Source organism: Colletotrichum phormii (assembly GCF_030913505.1).
Source record: "Colletotrichum phormii strain CBS 102054 chromosome Unknown BDP81scaffold_13, whole genome shotgun sequence".
Classification (NCBI taxonomy): domain Eukaryota; kingdom Fungi; phylum Ascomycota; class Sordariomycetes; order Glomerellales; family Glomerellaceae; genus Colletotrichum; species Colletotrichum phormii.
Genome location: NW_026851455.1, coordinates 582,356 through 603,574, shown reverse-complemented (window position 1 = coordinate 603,574; position 21,219 = coordinate 582,356). Strand labels below are relative to the sequence as shown.

Genomic DNA, 21,219 nt, shown 5'->3' with positions numbered 1-21,219 from the left:
CAAAGGCTATAACTGGCGAGGTGGTTCGCGCGCCGCCTCAGCTGCGACAGGGAGGAAAAGACTGGCAGTTTGCATGTGCCTTGACTCACTGGTGAATCCGACAACAAGTGAGCGGTATTCAACGACTCAGCCCAAAACCTTGGGGCATGATTAGGCCGGAGTTGTCGTCGTCCGAGGAAAGGGACGGAAAGGAACCGCAACGCAATCTGGCAGTCCGAGTTGTGCAGAAACACTTTTTGGTGGCTGGGCTGCTGCTGCTCGCTCGGCGCACAAACCAAAGAAGCTGATTTTTGATGAGTCGGAGGAGTTTACGAGTTGCGTTCCTGGCCCAACAGCATCTCGCCACCCAACTACCGAGCCCACCACCCCTTGGTGGCCGAAAATGGGATACGGCAAGGGCAAAAAGCAACCATCCCCAGAAAGCTAACCCACACCATCCCCCCCCCGCCATAGTATGGGGAAAATGACAGTGACATTTTCTGAGTCATCATTCACCGACCTCCGTTTGAAACTGGGGACACTAAGGGAATTTTTGAATGTCACTGTCTTGGCCGCGCCCCCTTTTGGCCCCTCCGTTGCACAGAACAGCATCCGCAGGCTCCGGATCATGCTATTCTTGGCCGACAACATTTGCTTATGTCGTCGCAATGATCTGATATACACAGGACGCGAGTGGGGGAAGGGGGGAGGACGAAAAAAAAAACATCCTTCCGGCTACGAAGATCCTATGGAGTTGTCAAACAAAAACTTTTCTGTTCTTTTCTTCTTCTTACCCCACGGAAACCAGGCAAAGTGTCAGAATCGATGCCAACGCAACGCCTTCATGCCAGTGACAGTGGGGCAGGGTGTGATATCATCCCCCAGAGAAATACGTAATGCCGTCCGTTCCAGACCTTTTTTTCACTCTCCTGAATCCTGGAGACGGGAGGGACAAGGACGGATATGGTAGGGAAGAGAGCTCGAGAGCCGGAGGGGGGGGCATGAAAAAGGGTTGTTGACTTGCTGGAGGGGTCCTTGGGACCCAGGGGAACTGACTCTTGCACCTGCGCCGAAACTCCACATCAGCGCATCATTCCATCAGGTTTATCGAAATGTTCGTTCAAGTTGGCATGGGGCATTGGGGGATTTGGCCGAGATATGGCTTGACACAAGCAAAGTGGTTCTTGTTTCCTGCCCTTTCCTTTCCTCCCTCCACCCCATCTTGGCGTAGGTAGTTGATAGGCAAAATGGGGTCTCGCGGACCCCATTCTCAATGCTCTCACAAAAATGTCGAGATTTCAAGATTGCCCTATCTTTCTCCACGGGTCTCGGTCGATCAGGATCTACTAGCGCTCATGAGTCGGGGAAGGGGCTACTGTCACTATTGATGACGATGTCGAGCCATGAGCAGTACAATCCTGGGGTCTCTTTTTGCAAAGATTCCGGGGAAAGGCGCTTGGAGTGACTCCGGCAGGCAAAAGATGAAATGCTGGATGCAGCCTGCAGGTGCTTCTCTGTAACAAGTGCAGATTGCGGATACGTTGATCAAATGTATCCGTATCTATCCGCGCAGTGACAAGCCATGCTGCCATCCAGTTGCAGACGACGATCCAAAGGGGTAGGTATGGGAAGTTGAGTAGTGACTTTCAGGCATGGGGGTGTGTATGCGTGTGTCAGTTAACCGCCCAAGAGCCCACCAACCCCAGCCATGGAACGACATGGGGCCAAAGAAGATGGATGAAAGATAGGGCCTAGATGGGACAAATAACACCAACTAAAACAGAGAAAAATCATCTTTTTTCTTTTTCCCTTACGAATGGGGTTGGGAGTTGGAACCTGGAACCTGGGCTGGAAGATACCTGCCTTGGTTTTTTACGAATAGTTGTACATATGGAGGGTTGGCCTCGCAGGGCTTAATGTTGGCTGGGCAAAAGGGGAGTAAAGTCGCATTGGCGTTATCCGTAAGTTGTACCTTACGCTATGCTATCTATACTCACTCGGCGTAATGACAACTTAAAAAAAAAAAAAAAAAGGTAGTTGTTGCGTTGTCCCTTTCCCTTTCGATGACACACACACATACTCCGTACGCATACGCACCCCCGGGGAAACAATACAGCCCTGCGGAATAGGCGGATCAAGATTAAATATCCAACGCCTTATGAAAGGGGTGTGTCTGTATACACAACTTGTACTTTAAGCCCAAACCTGAGTTTCCTGTGTCTCCTACGGAGTGTTGTTTCTTTGCAAGTCTGGTCATGTTAGTAGTTTAGTCGAGAAATTCCATCAAGAAAAAACGTTCCACAGATTTGTACGGATCTGGGCACAATGGTTGAGAGTATCACGTTTTGAGAGGGGAGGAGGAGAAGCAGGAAAATCCCTTATCCCAAATTTGGGCGTCTCATTCCCCAGCTCAGAGCTGTTGCGCCTTGGTCAGAAAGCAGGAGCCCTTTTCCCCAGAAATAATTCCCCAGTCCGCCACCCGAACCCCGGAAAAGTTTGGATTCCCGACGGTGCTAGTTTTTGGGAACCTGACACCTCACTCTTGTTGTGTTACCTGAGTCTGTTTTTTTCTTTTTCTTTCAAGATCCCTTACCGGATAGATATGTGGCAGATGTTTGTGGGGATAAAAGCGATGTCGAGTTGGGTATTTCACTACTTATCCCTACCTACCCGTCTGCAAGTTCGTTTGCAAAAAGTTGCGCAGATTACGTACGGCGTCATACCTACTACCTCTCTACACAAAAGTAAAAGTGTGTGGGGTGGGGGGGCCCCAGGAAAGAGAGGGATGTGGAGGGAAACGCCCGCGCAGCGCCCGCGAACCCCGGACACCACCAAACCGTCCACCACACCCTCCTCTCCCCTCTCCCCTCTCCCCTTTCCAACCCATCCCGTTTCTACACCCGTGGTTATTAAGGAAGAGGGAGAGAGAGGAAAACAAACGGCCGCCTGGGCACGGGTCCGATCATCGGTGGTGTGGGTGGTGGTTTTCTTGGTCACACCCCAAATGCACCTCGCACACATCACATTTGCAAACATGAGAGGGGGGACAAATCAGTCTACTGTTTGAGACACGCACACATACATACACTAGGTAGATTCGTCAAACGGCGAGGAGTGAACCATGGTAAAATGTGGGGGGAAGATCTGTTTGGATTTCTCCTCGAGTTTGTCGAGGGTTTATCGAGTAAATCTCTTGTCTAAGAACAGTTGTAAAGAAAACAAGCTTTCGTCCAGCCAGCCTAGGCGGCGACGTTCATCGTAAAGGAAAAGCCAGACATAATAATAAAAAAAGACCAGTAGACCCAGTTGTCAGCGCTGTCTCTGCGCTTCAAAAAAAACTAAAAAACCGCCCGAGAGAGAAGAAAGTTCTCTCATGTACACCGCCCAAAGTTGTTCCCGCCGTCTATAGGTTGATATCTTGGTTTGTCTCCGTCCCATCGCCAATACAAGCAAATCCGTGACACTATGAGAAAGGACGGGTTTTGTAGCGACCCGTTGACGTTCTCATATACACACACACACACACACACTCACAAAATTCCTATATCCATCACACACACAAGAAAGAGAGGAGAAAAAAAAAAAGACACAGGAAAAATGAGTTTTGCTTTTCGTGGTTGTTGAGAGGTGAGGGAGTCGTACGTCCAATCTCTGGTTCTTCGTCCATCGAGATAGGAGTGAGTCTATAAGATTGAGTGTAGCCGCCGCTGTAAAAGGGGAGCCCATCGATTCTTTGGTTGGTTCGTTGTTTTGTGATTAGATAAAGAAGTCGTGGTCGGCCCAACTCTGCCAATTCGAAAATACCCGGAAACGCCATTGTTCTTCTATCCCGTCTATTGCCCAGGTCGTCAGGTCATGCCACTTTAAGGTTGTCGTTCCCGTCACATCCGATCCATGAGGTCGCCACCGGCAACGCTGCCAGTGGTGGAACTCCTGCCGCTCTGGAAGCCGTCGTTTCCGTCCAGAAGCTGGTGAACACCGATCTTGGGGACTGGCAGTTTCCTGCCAGCGTCAGGCCGGCTGATGATGTCTGCCAAAGAAGCGCCGTTGCGGGTGGGCGTTCCGGCGCTGGTAGGCGCGGGAGGAGGAGGCAGGTAAGGAGTCTCCAGGTGAGGCTCGAGAGGAGCCAAAGCAGGAGGCGCTGCGTGCTGCAGGGAAAGGTTGCGGAGAGAAGGCAACTCATATCCCATGGGGCGAAGTCTCGGGGAGTGAGCGGGTGTAGCGATGGGGGTGTGGTCCGGAGTAGGCGACAAGGAGTCGTGGGAGAAGGTAGGAGAGGAGGGTGCCGTGGAGTTGGGCGAGTTAGGGCGAGATCGCTTTGCGTGGCGAGAACCAGCGTAGTGGTCATCGTTGTGCTCGTCGTTGGAGTGCGATCTCGACATGTGATAAGCTGAGAGGGAGGGAAGGTGGCCGCGCGAGTTGTGCAGGCTATGGGAGTAGTAGGGGTGATGTCTGGCAGAAGAGCCGTGGAAAGGCGGTGCGGTGAGCGTCTCACGCTCGACCTGGTTGGCAGCCTTTGCCAAAATGGAGATGTCCATGTTGGACTGGCGGCCAAAGGGGCTGCCGTGTCCCGGGTGAGCGGGCAAGACGTACTGAGAGAAGGAATGCGGCGGCGAGACGTTGGGCGAGGACAAGCTCGAAGTAGGCGCAGAACGAATCGTCTTGGGTGCGGGAGGAGGAGCCATCATGCCATCCTGGGGCATATGTGACTGAGGGCCAGAGTTGTACTGGTTCTTGCCTCTCCTTGAGTTAGGGTTGCTGTGTATTCTTGAGTGGCGGGTAAGCTCGTCTGAGCGAGAGAACTTCTTGCTGCAGCCAGGGTACTGGCACGCGTGAGGCTTCTCTCCAGTGTGAGTGCGGATGTGTCTCGTCTGGTGCTCAAGGCGGTGGAAGGCCTTATCGCACAAGGGGCACTTGTAGGGGCGAGGCAGCTCGTTGGGGTTCTCGGCGGTCTGGCCGGGAAGAGGACCCTTGGGCTTCAGCTCGTTGAGAGGACCAAGCCTCGTAGTTTCCATGGCATCGCCAGACATCATTGTGTCGTTCTTATCGGGGTTAAGTAAACTTGAAAAATTGAAAGGAGACGGTTGTGTCTGCTGCATGTGATCGTCCATTTGCCCTGATAATCCAGAGCTAGGCCGCTTTGCGGAGGTGGTCGAACCCTTTCTCTTGTTTTGTCCTTTCCAATAGTAGTCGACGAGTGTGGTCGTCGATGTGTATAACCGAACTCAAGTATCGTGAGTGCGGTTTCGAGTTGCTGTATGTTGCTTGTGGTGTGGTGAGCGGGCGTGGATGAGGGAGTCGAGAGAGTGCGGGTGTGGTGGGTGTGGGAGGTCGGCTGGATATATAAGTTATGCGAGGTCGAGTGGCAGCGGTGGGTGGGTGTGGGAAAAAAAAAGCTTTGGCGGCTTTTTGGGGGGGACTGAGGGGTGGCCCGGGGTAAGTTGGCTGGTCCTGGGAGGGATGACAATGACAGTAGGTTGGCGTAACAATTTTCTTCCAAAAGAAGGAACAGAGTAAAGTTGGGGAAGGAGGGAAGGACGGGGTGATAAATTTAAAAGAGATAGGAGAGAGGAAGATGCGTAGACAGGGTGCAGCGATATTCCTGAGGTAGAGTAAAGAAGGAAGAGAGAGAAGAAAGAAAAGACGACGTGGGGAGTGAGGTGTGTGTGCAAGTCAAGTTACAAGGTGGGAAAAAGACGGCGAGGAGGGTGTGGATTGCGTGGACGGTGTGGATGGCAGGACGGGGGGGTGCGGGCGGTCCTAATCGCAATCGCAATCCCAATCCCAATCCCAGACCAGACAGATGGGGGGGGGAGGGGGGGAGAGGAACCTGGACATTTGGATGGGAGGAAGGGCAAGGGAAGGAACCCCAGGGCAGGGCGTGGGCAGTTTCTCAGACGCTCACTCTCTCACTCACTCTGTCCCTCAATCCTCGGCCTGGTCTGGTTAGGTCCCATCGTCCCTGTACGAATACTTCCTAGACCTTGTCCTGACCCTGACTGGCTTTCTTACGGTACAGTAATAGTGCTTGGCTCCTGAACAACCTGTGCTGAATCTGTAGATACGCTCTGCGATTCGCCATGTGCGAGACTCGGCCTCAGCCAGCTAAGGTTTGCTAAGGAAGTCTACTGTCTTCGCACCATTGTCTTTTTTGATACCTCTCTCCGGTCTTCTTTGCTTGTGCTCGTGCTTGGCCGTACTTGTAACCGTGTTTCTATGCCTTCTGGGGCTCGTCGAGTGAGAGAAGAAACTGGGGCTCTTGATACAAATCTGTCTCCCCCAGTTACCTAACGAATGGTCAGAGAAGGGCACCAGAAGAAGCCCGGGAGCCACCAACTACGACGCAATACGGATACCAGCCAGAAGCGAGGTACTTCGTACACCAAAAAGTGGGCGGTACTTGGTCAAAGACGATGGGGTCGATTTGAGTGCGGGTGCGAATGCGGGCCCCCATGGCTTCCTCTCCACCCCCCCCCATAATCCCATTTCAGCGTCAAACCCGCCAGCATCAGAGAGCAAGCGCATTTGCGCGGGGGGGGGGGGGGGGGGGGTGACTAGCTATACCTTGTGGCCGCATCGGCGGCAGTACGGTACTTCTCTACGGTACCTACCCCTGGCTGGATATGCGTTACCTTAGTATGTAGTCGGCCCAGATTACCAGATTCACACCCGGCCGCGGCAGCCGTGGAGTAAGGTAATCGGACAGGGCTGGAAGAGGCTCAGCATGTAAGGTACGGACGGGTACGGAGTACGTAGTACTGGCTGCTTCGCAGACGGACGAGCGTAAAAGACGGGGAAAGGCTTGGCCCGTCATTGACTGGATGAGATACGTCGTAGACGGAAGATATCCGTGATGGAGTGATAACGGGGGGAGAAACAGGCCAGTCATGACTGCCAGGGAGGGATAGATGTTTTACCGTGGTAGGAGGCGGCAGCGCCTGTGAAGGAAAATAGACCGGGTGCGAGACTTGTGGGTGAGGGCCACAGACAGGAGCCAAGAGAGAGGCAGAGAAAGATACCGCGAGAGCGCGCGCTGGGGTATGTGTGTGTGTGTGTGTGTGTGTGTGTCGTCAACCACAAGCCACGCCGCTACACCTCAGCAAGAGGAAGTTAACGACGATGTCCAGCAGAAAACCCAGCATGTGGGATAAGGGGGGGGCGTGAGGCAAAACGAGACTGACTCTCTCTATTCGTAGGTATTCGTTGTGTACGCGGGTGAAAGGGGAAGAGACTGGGAGGGGACGGTAGACGGGAGAAGGGGCGTGTACTTTGAAAGAAAGGGCGTGTCACAGCCGGGGGTTTGGACCCCACTCTGGGAAAAGCCAAGAGCGACGTGCTCTGCTCTCCCGGAGAGATCGGTACGTATCGGCCCTGCTCGAGATACTCTCTTTTTTTCCTTCCTCGGACGACAAAGTACCGCGGTACCGCGGTACTCCGTACTCCAGTCTCAGGACCTGAGGCACCTCACACAGAGGTAAGGTACGGTACGCGCACCATCAGATACCGACGTGGTTTTGCGACAGGTCGGGGGAAACTGGGGATCGGTACGTACCCTCCCTCTCTTCAGTTTTTTTTTTTCCTCTCAGGTCTCTCTCTTTTTTCCTCCACCTCGTTATAGGTATCCCGGTCCATAAATTTCACCTGCCAGTCTGTACGGATTGTATTCCGTACAGATGTGCTAATCATTAGCTTTTTGGCTTGTGCTATGCCCGCGGGCTCTGCTGGCACCATCCGACAAGCAAGCATGTCTGCTGTAATACCCAAAGGCAAATCGTGGCATCATCACCGCCATCATCGTCAACACCACCATTATCTCCGTAGTCAGCACTGGCAAAAAAAAAAAAAAAAAATAAGAAGAAGAAGGGAACGGAACCATACCGCCGTGTCGGTCAGCAAAGTCCGGCAACCAGGCAGACAGACAGACTTTTTTGTGCCCTCGTGTCTTCCGGCTCTTCACACCCTCATCCTTCACCGTTCCCGCCCAAGCCCCAAGTCGCGGTGCACTATTACACCATCGTTCCATGCCAGAGGCATAGGGATCCTTATCCTCAAGAGAGAGTGCTCCGTAGTCGTAGGACGAGAGACAAGGAAAAAAAAAAAAAAAACTCTTCTCTTCCTTTTTGTCATGCCGGGTCTGCGTAGTCCGTCTTGGTATGGCGGCCGTGGTGGGAATGCTCAAACGGTGCCCTGCGGCCTGCCTGACTTGCTAGCTTGGCCGTGGTGAATCCTCGGCCTCATTCGCAATATTGCCTATCCACCCAACGTATCCGTCCCCCCTTCGTAGTTCAGTCGTGTTCCCCCGTATTGCATCGCCGCCGCTATTCCCGCTGCTCTCGAACCCCACACCACTTTGACCTCCGGGACCCAACATCAATCTTCCAAAAAAATAAAAATAAAAAAAGTATCGTGAACCATATCTCGGTCTATTGCCGACACGTGCCTTACCTCCCGCGGTCAATATCTGCTCAGCACGGAGTATCGATGGGGCGAGCATCGTGAATAACACGACAAGGCCCTTGGGCAACGTGGGCAGCACACTCGTCAGTAACCTTGAAAGTCCTTTTCTCTCCACGCCTCGCCCATCTCATCCCATGGCTCTTGGCCATCCCGCTTTCCTTTCCCCAGGCCACCGAGATTAGCACCCCCCAGCCTGGTCCCGGCTTGTCCTCCCAAACGACCCTGACTTATACTTTGTGTGTGGGCGGACGCGGGGAGGGGGGGGCGGTGAGGCAACGGAAGTGAGTGGTGGCTTAGTTCTTGATAAACCCCAAGCTTGTGCCACCGTCCTCGTGTCTGATTGGCCCGCCACGCCCTTGGGAAGCTATTCAGGGAAGTAAAGGGAAAAAAAAAAAAGAGACGACGAAGGCAGACGAAGCAAAAGAAACATGCAGGGGGGGAAAGGGACCCCTCGTCACGCAATGCGCCGCCCAAGTCACCTCGCCCATGGCACAATCCTGTCCCGGCTCTCCGCTCATCGCCAGTTTTTACCCCGTGGGAATGAAGGCACAAACTTGACCCGCGGGCGCCTGCATTTATTGGCAAGAAGGAAATCTGGGGGAAGGCGTCGGCCCAAACAAAGACAGCTTTTCGTCTCCTTCTCCACGGGGAATCCCCCATCATGCCCTCATCTCACGAGCATCAGCTGAGGAGAGAGGATACCGGCATGCAATTCGCCTCAGTCCCGACCGGGGGATCGCCAATGCCCCTTGCCGCGGTGCCAATCCAGGCCGCATCGTGGCATGGCCGCCATTGTCAGTCTGGCCTGGGCAAGGCGAAGCGCATACAGCGTAGATACAGAGCCCAGTAAGCTTGTTCGATGCTGTCCTTCCTCGCCCAAGCCGCAATCTTTGTGTACCGTTGTCCGGAGCCTGCGGCAGGTTCTCAGGCGTCTATAGGTAGACCTATCTTTGTGCAGGCCGTATCACAGGGCGCAGGACAGCCTGTCCGAGCTGGCACGGCGCCGCGATCCGAATTCCTCAGCTCACCATGAGATGAGGTCGGGACTGTAACCCCGCGGTGTGGGGGGCTCCTCGCTTCATTGCGCTTGCACTGGGTGACTGGTAAGGCGACGAAACCAGTTGGCGAGCAGATGAAAGGCAACCAGCAAACGGTGGTCATGTTATCAACCCAAAAGCGCCGGTTTGAGTCGTCAGTTTGCGGCCCAGGTCGATATACGTCCTTTCTTGCCCATCGCCTTGTCGCCCTACTTGACTCTTGCCTTGTCAGTCAGAGGACCGAGCAAGGCCCAGCGTGAGCGGCTCGTTTGAACCCCGATGTGCTGGCCCGTCTTTACGAGCGTCCTTGAATCGCAATTCCGAGCCCTCCCCTCAACGCCCGGGTCCCGGCGGGGGTGTGGGGGCCGCCGCTGTGTTAAAGTGCTTCCTAGCTTCCCTCCTTCGAGATAAGAGTGTCTGGAGCGGTACCGGATCCCGAGCAGCAGTTGCGCACATTGTCTCTCTTCTCGATCACGGAAACCGCCAGGCGTCCACATCACCAGACACCCTTCAAGAGAATAACCTCCACACAAGTTGACAAACTCCGCCTTTGCTTCACCGCAACACGACAATGGGCCCTTGGTCATCTGGGCCGCCCAAGATGAGTCTCAAATATCAACCTTCTCAGCCGACCCAGCCCAAGAATGAGGCCGACAAGAGAAACAGCATTCGTTGGTGCGATTCTCGACCTTGCTACCCTGTGTGTCTCGGCTGTCTCCTGTCACGACTCCACAGCGCGTTAAGCGCGAGAAAAGAGCCTTGTCGCAGATGAGTCAAATTTCCGCATCGTGACTTCTTCAGCGCTCGTCAGCGCGAGGGCCAGACGACGTGATCCTCAATAGATAAGACGCTTGGTATCCGTAATTGCTGGGGCTCTCTGGGCTCTCTTCGGCTTGGTCGTTGTTCCTCCACCCTGTGCATACGTTCGCCCAACACGGGGCTTGACACAGGGTTGGTGCTTCTGCGGTTCGGCAGCCCTCGGTAGTCAGTGGCCGAGAGCAATAGGCTCCGCTGGCCCTCGGCTCGCCTCTCGGTCTGCGAAAACAAAATGGCGTATGAAATTCCGCAATCCCTTGACTTTTGCGTGGTGAAGCCGCACTCACCGAGTTACCGGCAGTCTCCGCCGAACTTCGGACCCTCGTCGGAATCTGAATCTCTTTCTCCTTCTCTCAGGATTAGTAGAACTCAGAAAGCCTCTGATGCGCCTCTCTTGGAACATTGTTCCAAGACCACCATGTAGGTAGCAACCGTTATGTTCCCAGCCTCGGGTTTCCGTTTTTGTCGTCAACGGATAAGCGGGAATGCATCCTCTTTAGCGACAGGAGAGGCGTCGCTCCTCCAGGATCCAGCATCGGTGAGGGTGTCCTCGTTGCGGTAATTGCAAGACCAAGGACCCCTCATTTAGCCAGAAAAGAGCCTCCCCCATGATCCAAATGGGACAGAACGTGGGGGCGTTGTGTCACCACAACCATCCGAAGCTCTTGTCCTAGGATATCGCCATCAAGCCATGCTTCCATCCAAGTCTCTCATTGGCGTCGCAAGACCTGTGATCTTCAAGCGGCGCCACATCCTCTATCGCCTCTCTAGCGCCAGGTCCGCAATTGCCAATTGCATACGATAACCCCCAGGTGCCTCGCTGGCCAGATTGTCGGTCGATCGTTGAACTGCCCTTTCCAGCTCAAATTTCCTTCCATCCAGGTGCTTACGGTCCCGTAGACTGCGAGGCGTGCTAGGCTCGAATCGGGAATTCCGGGGAGACCCTAATGACCCTGTTCCCAAGATTTGGGGTACCCGGTGCCGTGAGATCTCTCATCCCCAGATTCTTCTCCTGACGGCTGGATCGCTTGATTTTCGTCGGACGAGAGGCTCCGAGCCCGCGAGCTTTGGCGTTTAGCATGCTCCGGCACGCCAAACATGGCATTGCTATCGCGACATACCCGTGTGTAAACCGAGTCAGGCTGTTGGAACTTGGCACTCGGGACGCCTGGGCCTTCTGTGATGGCATGGGCCGACAGAATGAGGTGATTCGTTTGATGGAAACATATGTGTCTGGCGATGGCAAACTGCCATGGAGTCGACGCCTCCAACATTCAATTTGTCAAACAGTTCCAACGCCCCCCATCACTCCAGAGTCTAAAGTCCAGAAATCTGTCGAGCTTCTTCTCCCGCTACACACACCTCTATCCCGCCCCCGGACTTCTCCACGCCTCGATCTGGCTGGCCGGTACGTCTGATTGCTGCGCTACTCATATTTTCAGGGATGGCAAGATATCTAGTCGCAGACAGGTTCCGGACGCCAAACCAAGCCATCTCTGGGTAATTGGCTAATGGTCCAGAACCCCGAACATCGTGTATTGTTCCGTTCATTTTGACGAGCAATGATAACAAACTAGCGAATGGAAGCTGTCCAAACACCAGGCTAGGGTGCATTGTCGAGTCGTGACTTTCTCAGGGGTGTCGCCAGAGCAGGCAGGCGCCAATCTCAAGTCGTGTATCAGCTAGGTTACCGTGAAAAGGTTGAAGCTCGAATCTGCCTGCGGCTCTTTGCTTCCTCCCAGCATACCCAGCAAAGAGATAAAGCTTATGCATGTGGACAGATAGCTTTCGCAGCTATCCTTGTCGACGTCTAGACCACAATTGGATTGGCATAGTTTGCTCGTGAGTTTTCGCTCAACAGGTCGCCGAGGCTCGCCCGCAACTCAACATGGACTCCCGTCTTCGTCCTGGGGAAGTTTCCCGCATCTCGACCCCGATCGAAAATTGACCACTTCGATTTGCACATGTATCCGCATAGTTTGTGCTGCCCTCTGACCCCGGCCAGATTGGGACGCAATCGTGGAATGCGGAGAATCATACGCTCATCGCACGATTGTGGAGGCTTCCACCAAGTATGCTCGAAATTTCCGATGGATTTCGCGGGGCTGCAACGACGAACTTGCATACCACACATGTACCGTATGCACGGGGGCTGCGAGACCTCTACATTCTCAACAGCGGCAACAATGGCAATAATGCATGGTCTTCGGGCTTAGAGTTGTATCTTGCTTTGTATTGTCTTGTTGTATGTGACAGGCCCGTTGTTGTTCGCGCGGGGAGAACCCCGCTGGCTGGTTCGCTGTTTCCACTGCGGGCGGACGCCCTCACTTGGGCGTTTCTGCTGTTGCTTCACAAACCTGTGTGTCTCGCTTGGACCGGGTTCATGACGGCTGAAAGATAAGACCTAGTAATCCAGAGTCCGGGGCTATGAACTCAAAGAGTGCACTGCTTGACACTCTTGACAAGCGTCGGAATGACTGGCTCTTGTAAGACTTCGCAATGCCGCCAGCGGGCGCATTATCGCACAATTTTCTCGGGGGAACTGTGGGCTCTCGTAGTTGTCCTCAGAGTCGATTGCGAGACTCGCCCGGCATGAGTCATTTGTTGCTTCCTGCGTTCGACGGTCGAGCGGAAATGAACCGAGCTCTTCAAAGACAGAATGGATCTGCCCATGCTTCCCCAGACTCCCCTTCACTTCGAGCATCCCCGCAATGTACCTGGAGAGGCCAAGGCGGTAGCTCTTGAAGCCAGAAACCAAGGGTCGTACCGGTATCATGTGCTTTCTGCCTTGGGTGAAGATTGACCCAAGTTTCCTTGCCGGGACACGCCTGTGTTTGAAACCAGCTTCCTGAAAAGGGCAATATCTGAGGGCGTGGGAATGAGCCGGGGATGGGGCTTCGCTAGGGGGCTGATTTACAGGGGATGCAGATAAGTGTGGGGAGAGTCGAGAGCACGCCTGGAGGTGTGAATGTCGAACGCGGTGCGTTGATATGGCTCCGAGTTCCAGTTTTCTGAGGGAGATCAGGATCCCGAGATTTCCCGAAAGCACAAGCAAACAATCAAGCCTTTTGCTTACACCTTAGAGCAGAGGCTTGGTTTGGTCATATGCAGCATGTGAGTGGCGCCTATGAAATCTCTGTTCTGTCCTAGATGCCTCAGGTGAGACGCAAACAGACGAGTTGGCGGCGCTGAGAGCCATCCCTCAACGGAACATCGCCCAAGTGATTGTAAGCTCTGCATGTTTGGAACGCTTGCCCCTCGTTCCTGTCACATGTGAAATATAAGCAGATAAAGGGGGGATACCCCAAAAGAAACCTATCCCTTTTGGCCAGAGAACCAACCTTAGCATGATGTCAGCGGGAAAGCTTGGGACCGCATTCAGCAAGTTGGAGAAACGGTAACATTCTTCCACATGTAAAATCCTGGAGAAGCGCGTACCTTGCATCGCACATGCGGAGGTGAAAGGGTCTGGCCAGAGTTGCCGTCCAAAATCGAGACTTTGTTGATGGCTGTTAGCCGCACCTGTAAGCGGACGACTCCAGGCAATCTGAAGCGCCGCAGACTTCTGGCCCGAGCCCCGATATCGCCTCTCCACAAAATATGTGGAACGAAAACCGCGGATGAGAGAAACTCCGCTTGCCCTCCACGTTATCGACCCCAGGTCTCTTCACCCCAGCCGCCACCAAGGGACCTCATTAGCAATTTACCCCGGCCTGCCAGATGAACGACATGTCCGGCGAAGGAATCGGGATTCGTTGCCTCTGGGCTCCGATAGATGACGAGATCCGTCGACCCGAGCTCGGATATCGGGATAGAGGTAAAGGCGTAGTGTGGCTAACGCTTCCACCTAAGGCCCGTAGGCTGTGGGCATCGCTGTCAGAGAAGACGGTATGATCTCTTGGTACCGTCATGCTTGACAGTTGGCAGTACCGGTATCAGGGAGACCCTTGAACTCTATTGCATTGAGATGGTGAGGCTCAGGCCCTACCTCTAGGGCAGCATTCAGCCGTGAGTGTACGGATGCATGTAAGGTACCTCGGGCCTTCGCTGTCGGGTATGTAGGACACGTCTTTGATCTCCACAAGGATCTTGCTGTGCATTCGTGTGAAAGGCTGCCCGGCTTTTCTGTGGATAGCTCTTCCGATTTCCGACCCGACCAACGCCTATTCAACCAGTCAGTACAGAGTCAGAGTACGAGGCAGGTGCGGGTATCCGTACAGATACGAACACTAGCTTTCTACTCCGCCACCCTACTTGCACGTAGTTGTGTCCTAGTAAATTGGATTCTTGGGGATAACTCCAGGGTCAAATTTCTTTCACTCTGGACATGTCAGACCCCGCAGACCCCACGCGGGATCATGCTGTGATGGCTGAAGGCTAATCCGCGTTGTAGAGCTGGAGCATGATTGCGCCAGAGCGATTGGGGGTTCGGCGCAATCGTTCCGTACGAGTTCCAACCATCCGCACCCTGCCTATCATCCCGTTTCAACCCCAGATGCAATGCCTGCCGGCAGTGGTAGGTATCGAGACCAGGATCGTATATGGCCCGGTAGGTGAAACCACGACTGAAGAGAATCGAGCGCTAGGGTTACAAGCATCACAGGTCTGAGGGAATACCAGATCAGAGAGCCCGAAGCTCACTGGACTATAGGTATGTAAATATGTGAAACCGGAGGGGTCCTAGAATGTTCCGAGTCGCTGTGAAAATAGACTTGCGAAGCCTACGGTGAGGAATCGAGGGGACCGCATACGCAAAACGGCAATCTCGAGCAATGGTCCCTGGCGGCCACGTTCCACCCGTTTGGCCCGAAAACACTGCCGTCAGTGCTGGCAATTCTTGTCGTCCGAAACTTGGCCAAGGCTCCGGAAAGGTCCTGAACGTTCCGGGTGGTCGGTACCAGAAGGCTTCAAAAGCTGAGGCGGCTCGAATTAGCCGTCTTATCTGACTGGGTAGCATCGACGGAATGATGTGGCCATGCAGGATTCTCAATGGAAGATATCTTGTGCCAATCGTCCTCTTTGTTGGTACATGTTTCAAAAGACGGAGATGCAAAACCCCCAACAGTTCTAGAAATGTAAGTGCTTGCTTGGGGGCGCTGGTCTAGCAATCAACAGCCGCTCGGTGTCCAAGTTAGGTAGATGCGGCTCAGTGCGCCCACTCGACTGTGGTTTGGGGATCGCAACGCAGCCCCTCATTGCAAGGGCTGGGGTTGGTATTTTATTCTTTAGGATTGAGATATTGGGTTGAAGTTATTAAATACGAAAAGGATGATGTAAGGTATCTTGCCATGAGACAGGCAACTGCTGTAGGCGTACAGTGAGGAGGTGCGCAGTTGCCTCTCAGCCACACGTCTGCCTGCCACGCGTGTGGCTGATGACCTCATCAGGGGCACGTGTGAGGTTGACAGACTCATACTGTGCAGCTTTTGCAACTTCACGTCGACAATCGGGACATGCCAAATCTACCGGGGTCAGTCGACGAGACCACTCGAGCAAGATTTGGGGTCCTAGCAATGGAGAAGTACCACTCCGTTCACGAGAAAGATATCTCTAGCTTCGACCTCCCTTCCACACGCATGTATGACCCAATCTTCCAATCATGACAGCTCCTGACAGAGTGCAGATCGATTACCTACAGTGTCCGCGGCTGACGCACTGGAAGAACTAGACGGCGGTGTCGCCAGACATGTTTCTACCGGCATTGGACGACTAGATGAGGCTCTTACATCGTCTTCGTCCCTGCGGGAACCGACGCCGACGCGTGGGGGAGGTCTCCAGAGAGGACAGGTCACGGAGATATGGGGACCACCAGGCTCAGGCAAGACAGCCGTAGGGTGAGTTGCCATTATGTTTTCCTGGAGGCAACGCAATTTACTCACGACTGACATATCAATGAAGTATTCAGCTGGTCGCCAATGCGCTATGCGAGGGGCATGGTGCTGTGTGGGTAGGTCGGTTCATCGAAGACTACCATGCGCGGGAAGACGACGACGAGACTAACGCAAAGCTTCAAAGATTGCGCGTATACTGTTTGCGGCCATCGGCTGAACGCAGTAGTCGAGGCAGTAGAAGCAACTCAGCCATCTAAGGACACCGAAGTGGCAACATCGGCCACGGATCACTTTGCGCATTATGGCTGCCCCAGCCTACCACATCTGATAGCACTCCTATGCCGTCCCACAGCGGCAACAGTGCCAGCAAATTCGGCTGTGGTTGTGATAGACTCCTTATCAGCCTTGGTAAACCACGCCTTCCCCAAAGCCCCCGACGGTAGAAAAGATCCGCCGCGCGGCAAAGGTCAGTTGTTTTGGACCAAATCGAGGTTCACCTATTCATACTATGCAGGTCCAGATCTATCTCTATCAGCGAGGCGGCTGCAGGCTTTACAGTACATCACCAGTGCCCTGCAGAAACTAGCAGCAACACGCGACTGCGCAGTGGTGGTCCTGTCGCAATGTGCAACCAAGATGCAGTTGGAGCGGAGCGCGACATTGATCCCATCCATTAATGCTGGGGTATGGGAACAGGGCATGTCGACGCGGGTCGTGCTGTTCAGAGACTGGGTATGGAAGGAAGAGCGACCATGGTCTGTATGCTTCGCCGGCGTGCAGAAGCTAGACGGCAAGGCTGGGCCGGACATGATGCAGAGCGCAGCGGCGTTTAGAGTTGAGGCGGTCAGTATTTTCGTTGGGCAGTCACAATTCCGGCACAATTTCGCAAAAGCGGAGTTTCCAAGGTGAGAGGATATGTGGTTTGCTGACATGGCTCGTTATCGTGACAGACGGGCGTGGTTGGTGTGCAGTACGACACTAGCCAGCCATCGGTGTTCCTACCAGCGGCTCCACGAGCGAAACGCAAGTTGGCAGAAGCTGGCCTCGAGGTGCCCGATAGCGAGGAAGATGACGAGGAATATGGATGGGCACGAGAAGACGAGTCGACGCTTCCCGGCCCGCCGCCGCAGTGGCAAGGCAGCGAAGACATTCTGCTGGGGACCCAGGCGGCCGAGAGCGAGGATGACGGCAGTAGCGACGGAGACGGGCACGGCGATGGCGGCGACGGTGATGACGAGGACGACAAGGCAGAAGATGTGGATGAGGCAGCGACTAGCGGCCGAGATAACCAGGATTTGGCCGAGTAGCAAGAGGCATGGCGGAGAAAGGGCCACGGTGGAAAATTTCCGGGTGAAGGACCGGAGCTTGGCCGACAGATAGGACGAGCATGAATCGATAATGCGGTACGGAAAGTGGTTCCTTCACGGCCTTGCCCTTGGCAGCCCTGGCAAAATCTCAGCCTAGGCTGCCGAGCCCCAGACTTTGACGAGATTTGGAGACTGGTCAGAAAAAATTCCTCACCAGGAGCCATTTCCGAGACTGACGGAGTGTGTCATGTTACGGATACTCAAGCATCAGAGTTCAGGGTGAGGCGAGAGGAAAGACAGAGTAAGGAAAAACTAGTCCAACTCCACCAAATATGACGGACGACCCGCCACAGGTTAAGATTCAGCGATTAAGGACCGATAAGAAGCTGTGGTCGGTCAAGACCCGGGTCCACCGAGAGCATGAAAAGGCCATCGTCACCATCGGCCAAATGTCGGCTTGACGCGGACTGCTTGGAAGCACCAGCTCAGAGACACTTACAGGGCTCAGGGGCCAGAGATGGGGATAATAGGCCGTGGCTCGTCCGGGGCCCCGACCCCGACCTGGGCATCGTGGGGTCCACATGTTTGGTGAGCCGCAGTGGCTGCGGTGGCACTCTTTGTGAGGAGTAGGTAAGGAGATCCAGAATGAGTTCGAGAGTGAGGAATTGAGAATGAGCCGGCCGACTACGGAGTAGTGTGTGAGATTCCAGTGGGTGAGTGAGTGAAAGAGAGAATGAGTCTAGATGAGTGTGTGTTGTCATTGTGCTCCGGGCAAGTCCGGATGCGGCTTGAGGCTCACCTAGGGGGAAAAAAGAGGACCATGATGGCTGAGGTGAGAAGGTGGAGGGAGCCATTGGCTTACTCATCGGGGAGCGCGACTTTTCCCTCTACCTACGTAGTACTCCGTACTCATTTTTTGCTGGGGAGGAGTGACGGGTTTTCGTGGGGAATCTTTTTTTCCCGCCCCTTGAGCCCCGTTTCTTCTCGAAGGAAAAAATGGCGTCAGATCGAGGGACCCCATATGCTCTGCAGCGCTGGGCTCTGCAGTCCGCGGACACACTGCTCCTCGAGCTCGTAGAGGTATCTTTTACCCTGTGTACATTAGTCACAGAGGAGGGTGCCAAGGTGTGCGCGCTGTTTGCTTGCCTTGGCTGGGCATTTTTGCAAGGCTCAGCGGTGCGCCAAGCGCTGCTGGGTTCCCCATGAGCCCCGACCTTCCAGGGGGGGGGCTATGGTGCCTATCCGCCGTATCATTGATATTCAGGGTGCTTGAAGATGCATACAGGCCTTTTTGATGGATTTCTACAGGACCTTTATCGGCCCTTGGGCTCGGTGCTATTGGAAAGGTAAAAGTATCGCACCAGCGGCATCATACAGGGTGGATTCCACATCGCTCGCTCTTGTCCCTGCCTGTGGTGCGCGGTATTGACGAGATGCGAAGCAAAACGGCCCTGAGCGGGCATGGCGGGAAGGGGAGGGCCAGGCACAGAGCCTACCCAAGTTGGATAAGTATTTCTGGAGAAGAAGTGACTTCAAGATTTGAAGGTATCCGTATCCATAGACTCGAGTAAGGGCTTTTTTCCCCAGTCGCATTCCGCTTTCGCGACCATCTCGCGCTCCGTCAGAGACTCAGAGCCTCTGGAGTAAGGTCCCAGTATCTGAGGCGCCCCAGATCTTCCGAGCACGTTTTGCTAAGTTCACGCCCCTTTTGGCCCTCTTCCCGTCCGGAGCAGGAGCAGTACGTACCTCACCTCCCCTGCTTCCCGGTCCCTACAATGAACAAGTCGCAGCCCTGCGACGGGCGGTCCCCTGTCTTCCCTTCTTTTTTTCTCTCTCTTTTGCGCTGGCAGGTGAAAATTCCCTCTCTGGAGTCTGGAGTCTGGAGTCTGAGGTACCTTTTTTTCCCTCTGTTTTTCAGCCTCTTCGGTTTTTTAATGCCGATGCGGATCCGCACCTAGTGTACGGAGGACCTTGCTTATCGACTCCCTCCACCCAATTAGGGTGACATAAACCAGTGGCTCTCTCCCCCATCCCGGAACCACTGGCATCAAGCATTGGCATTGGTCCTAGCTTTTGTGAAGTTATTCCCACATGGCCGGGCTGCAACTCACGTATATTGTACGTACATCTTTCATATATTATTCTCCGGCGGGCTCAAGCAGGGTTCACGTTCACTCTCAAGCCCGCACCGAAAACTCGTATTGGCTTGTTAGTCAAGCATGCGTGTTATGGACGGATCTCTGTTTTTTGTTGTTTTTTTCTGTTCAAATGATGATGCCATTTCACCCTTGGCTTTCGCGCAATCACTCACGGCAATTCGCTTCTCAGGCTAAACGCGCCAAACCGCAGCTTACAAAGAAGCAAGCGAGTGAGCAAATAAATCTGGAGAGTATGTATACGTTGCGTTGCGTAAAGACTTGCCTCAAATTATGTATCGCGCTCGTAACATAGCATTGCTCCAACTCAAGGTGCCATACACACCTTGGGTCCTCTGCGGTTGCATTACTGCTGGATTCGAGTCCCAAAACTTGAACCGAAGCAAATCCTGGACATCAATGGGACGTTGAAATTTGAGCAGACGTTTAAATTACACCTCGCGAGCCGCAAGTAATTCCCGCGTTCCCCGCCCTTTTTTGCCCCAGCCAGTTTTTTCCCTTCTCCGCTTGTTTTCTTTTACTCGTATGGAAACAGCTTGAAAACAAACCTAAGGCCATTTTTCCATCTTACGATCGTGCAAAAAAAAAAATCAAGAGATCAAACACCAGCAGCCAGGTAGGTAGCCCGCTCAGATCCTAGGCCACACCCACAGCCCCCAATGCAACAGGTTCCAGCTTCAATGTCGAATAGTAGGTGCGCCTATTGGTACAGAAGAGTAAAATCCCAACCAAACTACTGCACAATGCCGTCCCTCCCTCCCCTCGCAGCACCCCCCGTCGGCTGAGCCAAGCCGAGGTCCTATCGGCTGACGCCGGAGAGAAGGAAACAGGGAGAAAAATCTCGGTTGCGGTCCGCCTGAAACTATGTTTCTACCCATCATCAGCCGATGTTCCTTATCTGTGTGATGTATGTCCTAACCGCACCAGACAGCGGAACCGCTCTATAGTATGTCACAGACAAGCCAAGCGGCATTATCTAAGAAAAGAAAGAGAGGTCTAGATTGAGTGATCTGGTCCGGGGGAGCAGATCGACCGTGCCACTGGTGCCATCCAACCCGCCCTCTCTCCGCATCGAGGAAGTCACATATTCGATATGACATCGTCGATGGCAACCACTACCATCATAACCACCATCTGCAACCGATCAACATTTTCCTTTCCCCCTTTGCTACCATAAGCTCCTGCCGTCACAGTTAATGAACAATTACAGAGCTGCAACTACGGAGAAAACCGGAGCCACAGGACTCTTGCGCGTACAAAGTGCAATGCGAAGCAGGGGCTTGCGCCTCTTCAAACAAGGAGAATGCGTATCTCAGCATCTCTGAGCCTCCAAACACTGCGGGAACAACTGGGCGGCGTCGACCTCCAGCCAGAGAGACTACTGCACAGATCGCCCATTCACCGCGGGTCGCATATAGCCGTACCGATGCAACCGCGGGGATGGTGGCAAAAGTCTTTGCATAGCAACGCATAGCCATTCGTACCTATCAGTGCCTCTGGACGGGAACGGGTTGTATGCCGGTCCCAGATGTTCGTGTCCTGCAGAAACGGCCTCTCTTGCCAGCCCACTTGCAAGATGTATGTGACTCCGTACAGCGCGCAGCAATGGGGACTCAAGAAGTGGAGGGAGGGTGAC

The 21,219-nt window shown here is 53.9% G+C and overlaps 4 protein-coding genes across 4 annotated transcripts; 3 read left to right on the top strand and 1 right to left on the bottom strand.

Annotated features, from left to right (window-relative positions):
- Positions 1-304: 304 nt before the first annotated feature.
- BDP81DRAFT_45851 (uncharacterized protein) lies at positions 305-1,101 on the top strand. The gene has a single exon (XM_060593422.1). It carries the CDS (start codon positions 455-457, stop codon positions 947-949), a length of 495 nt encoding a protein of 164 aa, XP_060443748.1. The 5' UTR covers positions 305-454; the 3' UTR covers positions 950-1,101.
- Positions 1,102-3,860: 2,759 nt separating this feature from the next.
- Positions 3,861-5,090, bottom strand: BDP81DRAFT_462195 (DNA-binding protein creA; the record flags this gene model as incomplete). The annotated part of the gene is made up of 1 exon (XM_060593865.1): positions 3,861-5,090. The coding sequence occupies one exon, from the start codon at positions 5,088-5,090 to the stop codon at positions 3,861-3,863; it is 1,230 nt and encodes a 409-aa protein (XP_060443747.1).
- Positions 5,091-7,514: 2,424 nt separating this feature from the next.
- BDP81DRAFT_45831 (uncharacterized protein) lies at positions 7,515-8,362 on the top strand. The gene has a single exon (XM_060593396.1). The coding sequence runs from the start codon at positions 7,685-7,687 to the stop codon at positions 8,201-8,203; it is 519 nt and encodes a 172-aa protein (XP_060443746.1). The 5' UTR covers positions 7,515-7,684; the 3' UTR covers positions 8,204-8,362.
- A 7,440-nt stretch (positions 8,363-15,802) lies between these two features.
- BDP81DRAFT_322735 (P-loop containing nucleoside triphosphate hydrolase protein) lies at positions 15,803-17,427 on the top strand (the record flags this gene model as incomplete). The annotated part of the gene is made up of 5 exons (XM_060584721.1): positions 15,803-15,867; positions 15,908-16,118; positions 16,256-16,586; positions 16,641-16,963; positions 17,071-17,427. The coding sequence occupies 5 exons, from the start codon at positions 15,803-15,805 to the stop codon at positions 17,425-17,427; spliced, it is 1,287 nt and encodes a 428-aa protein (XP_060443745.1).
- Between the last annotated feature and the right edge of the window lie 3,792 nt (positions 17,428-21,219).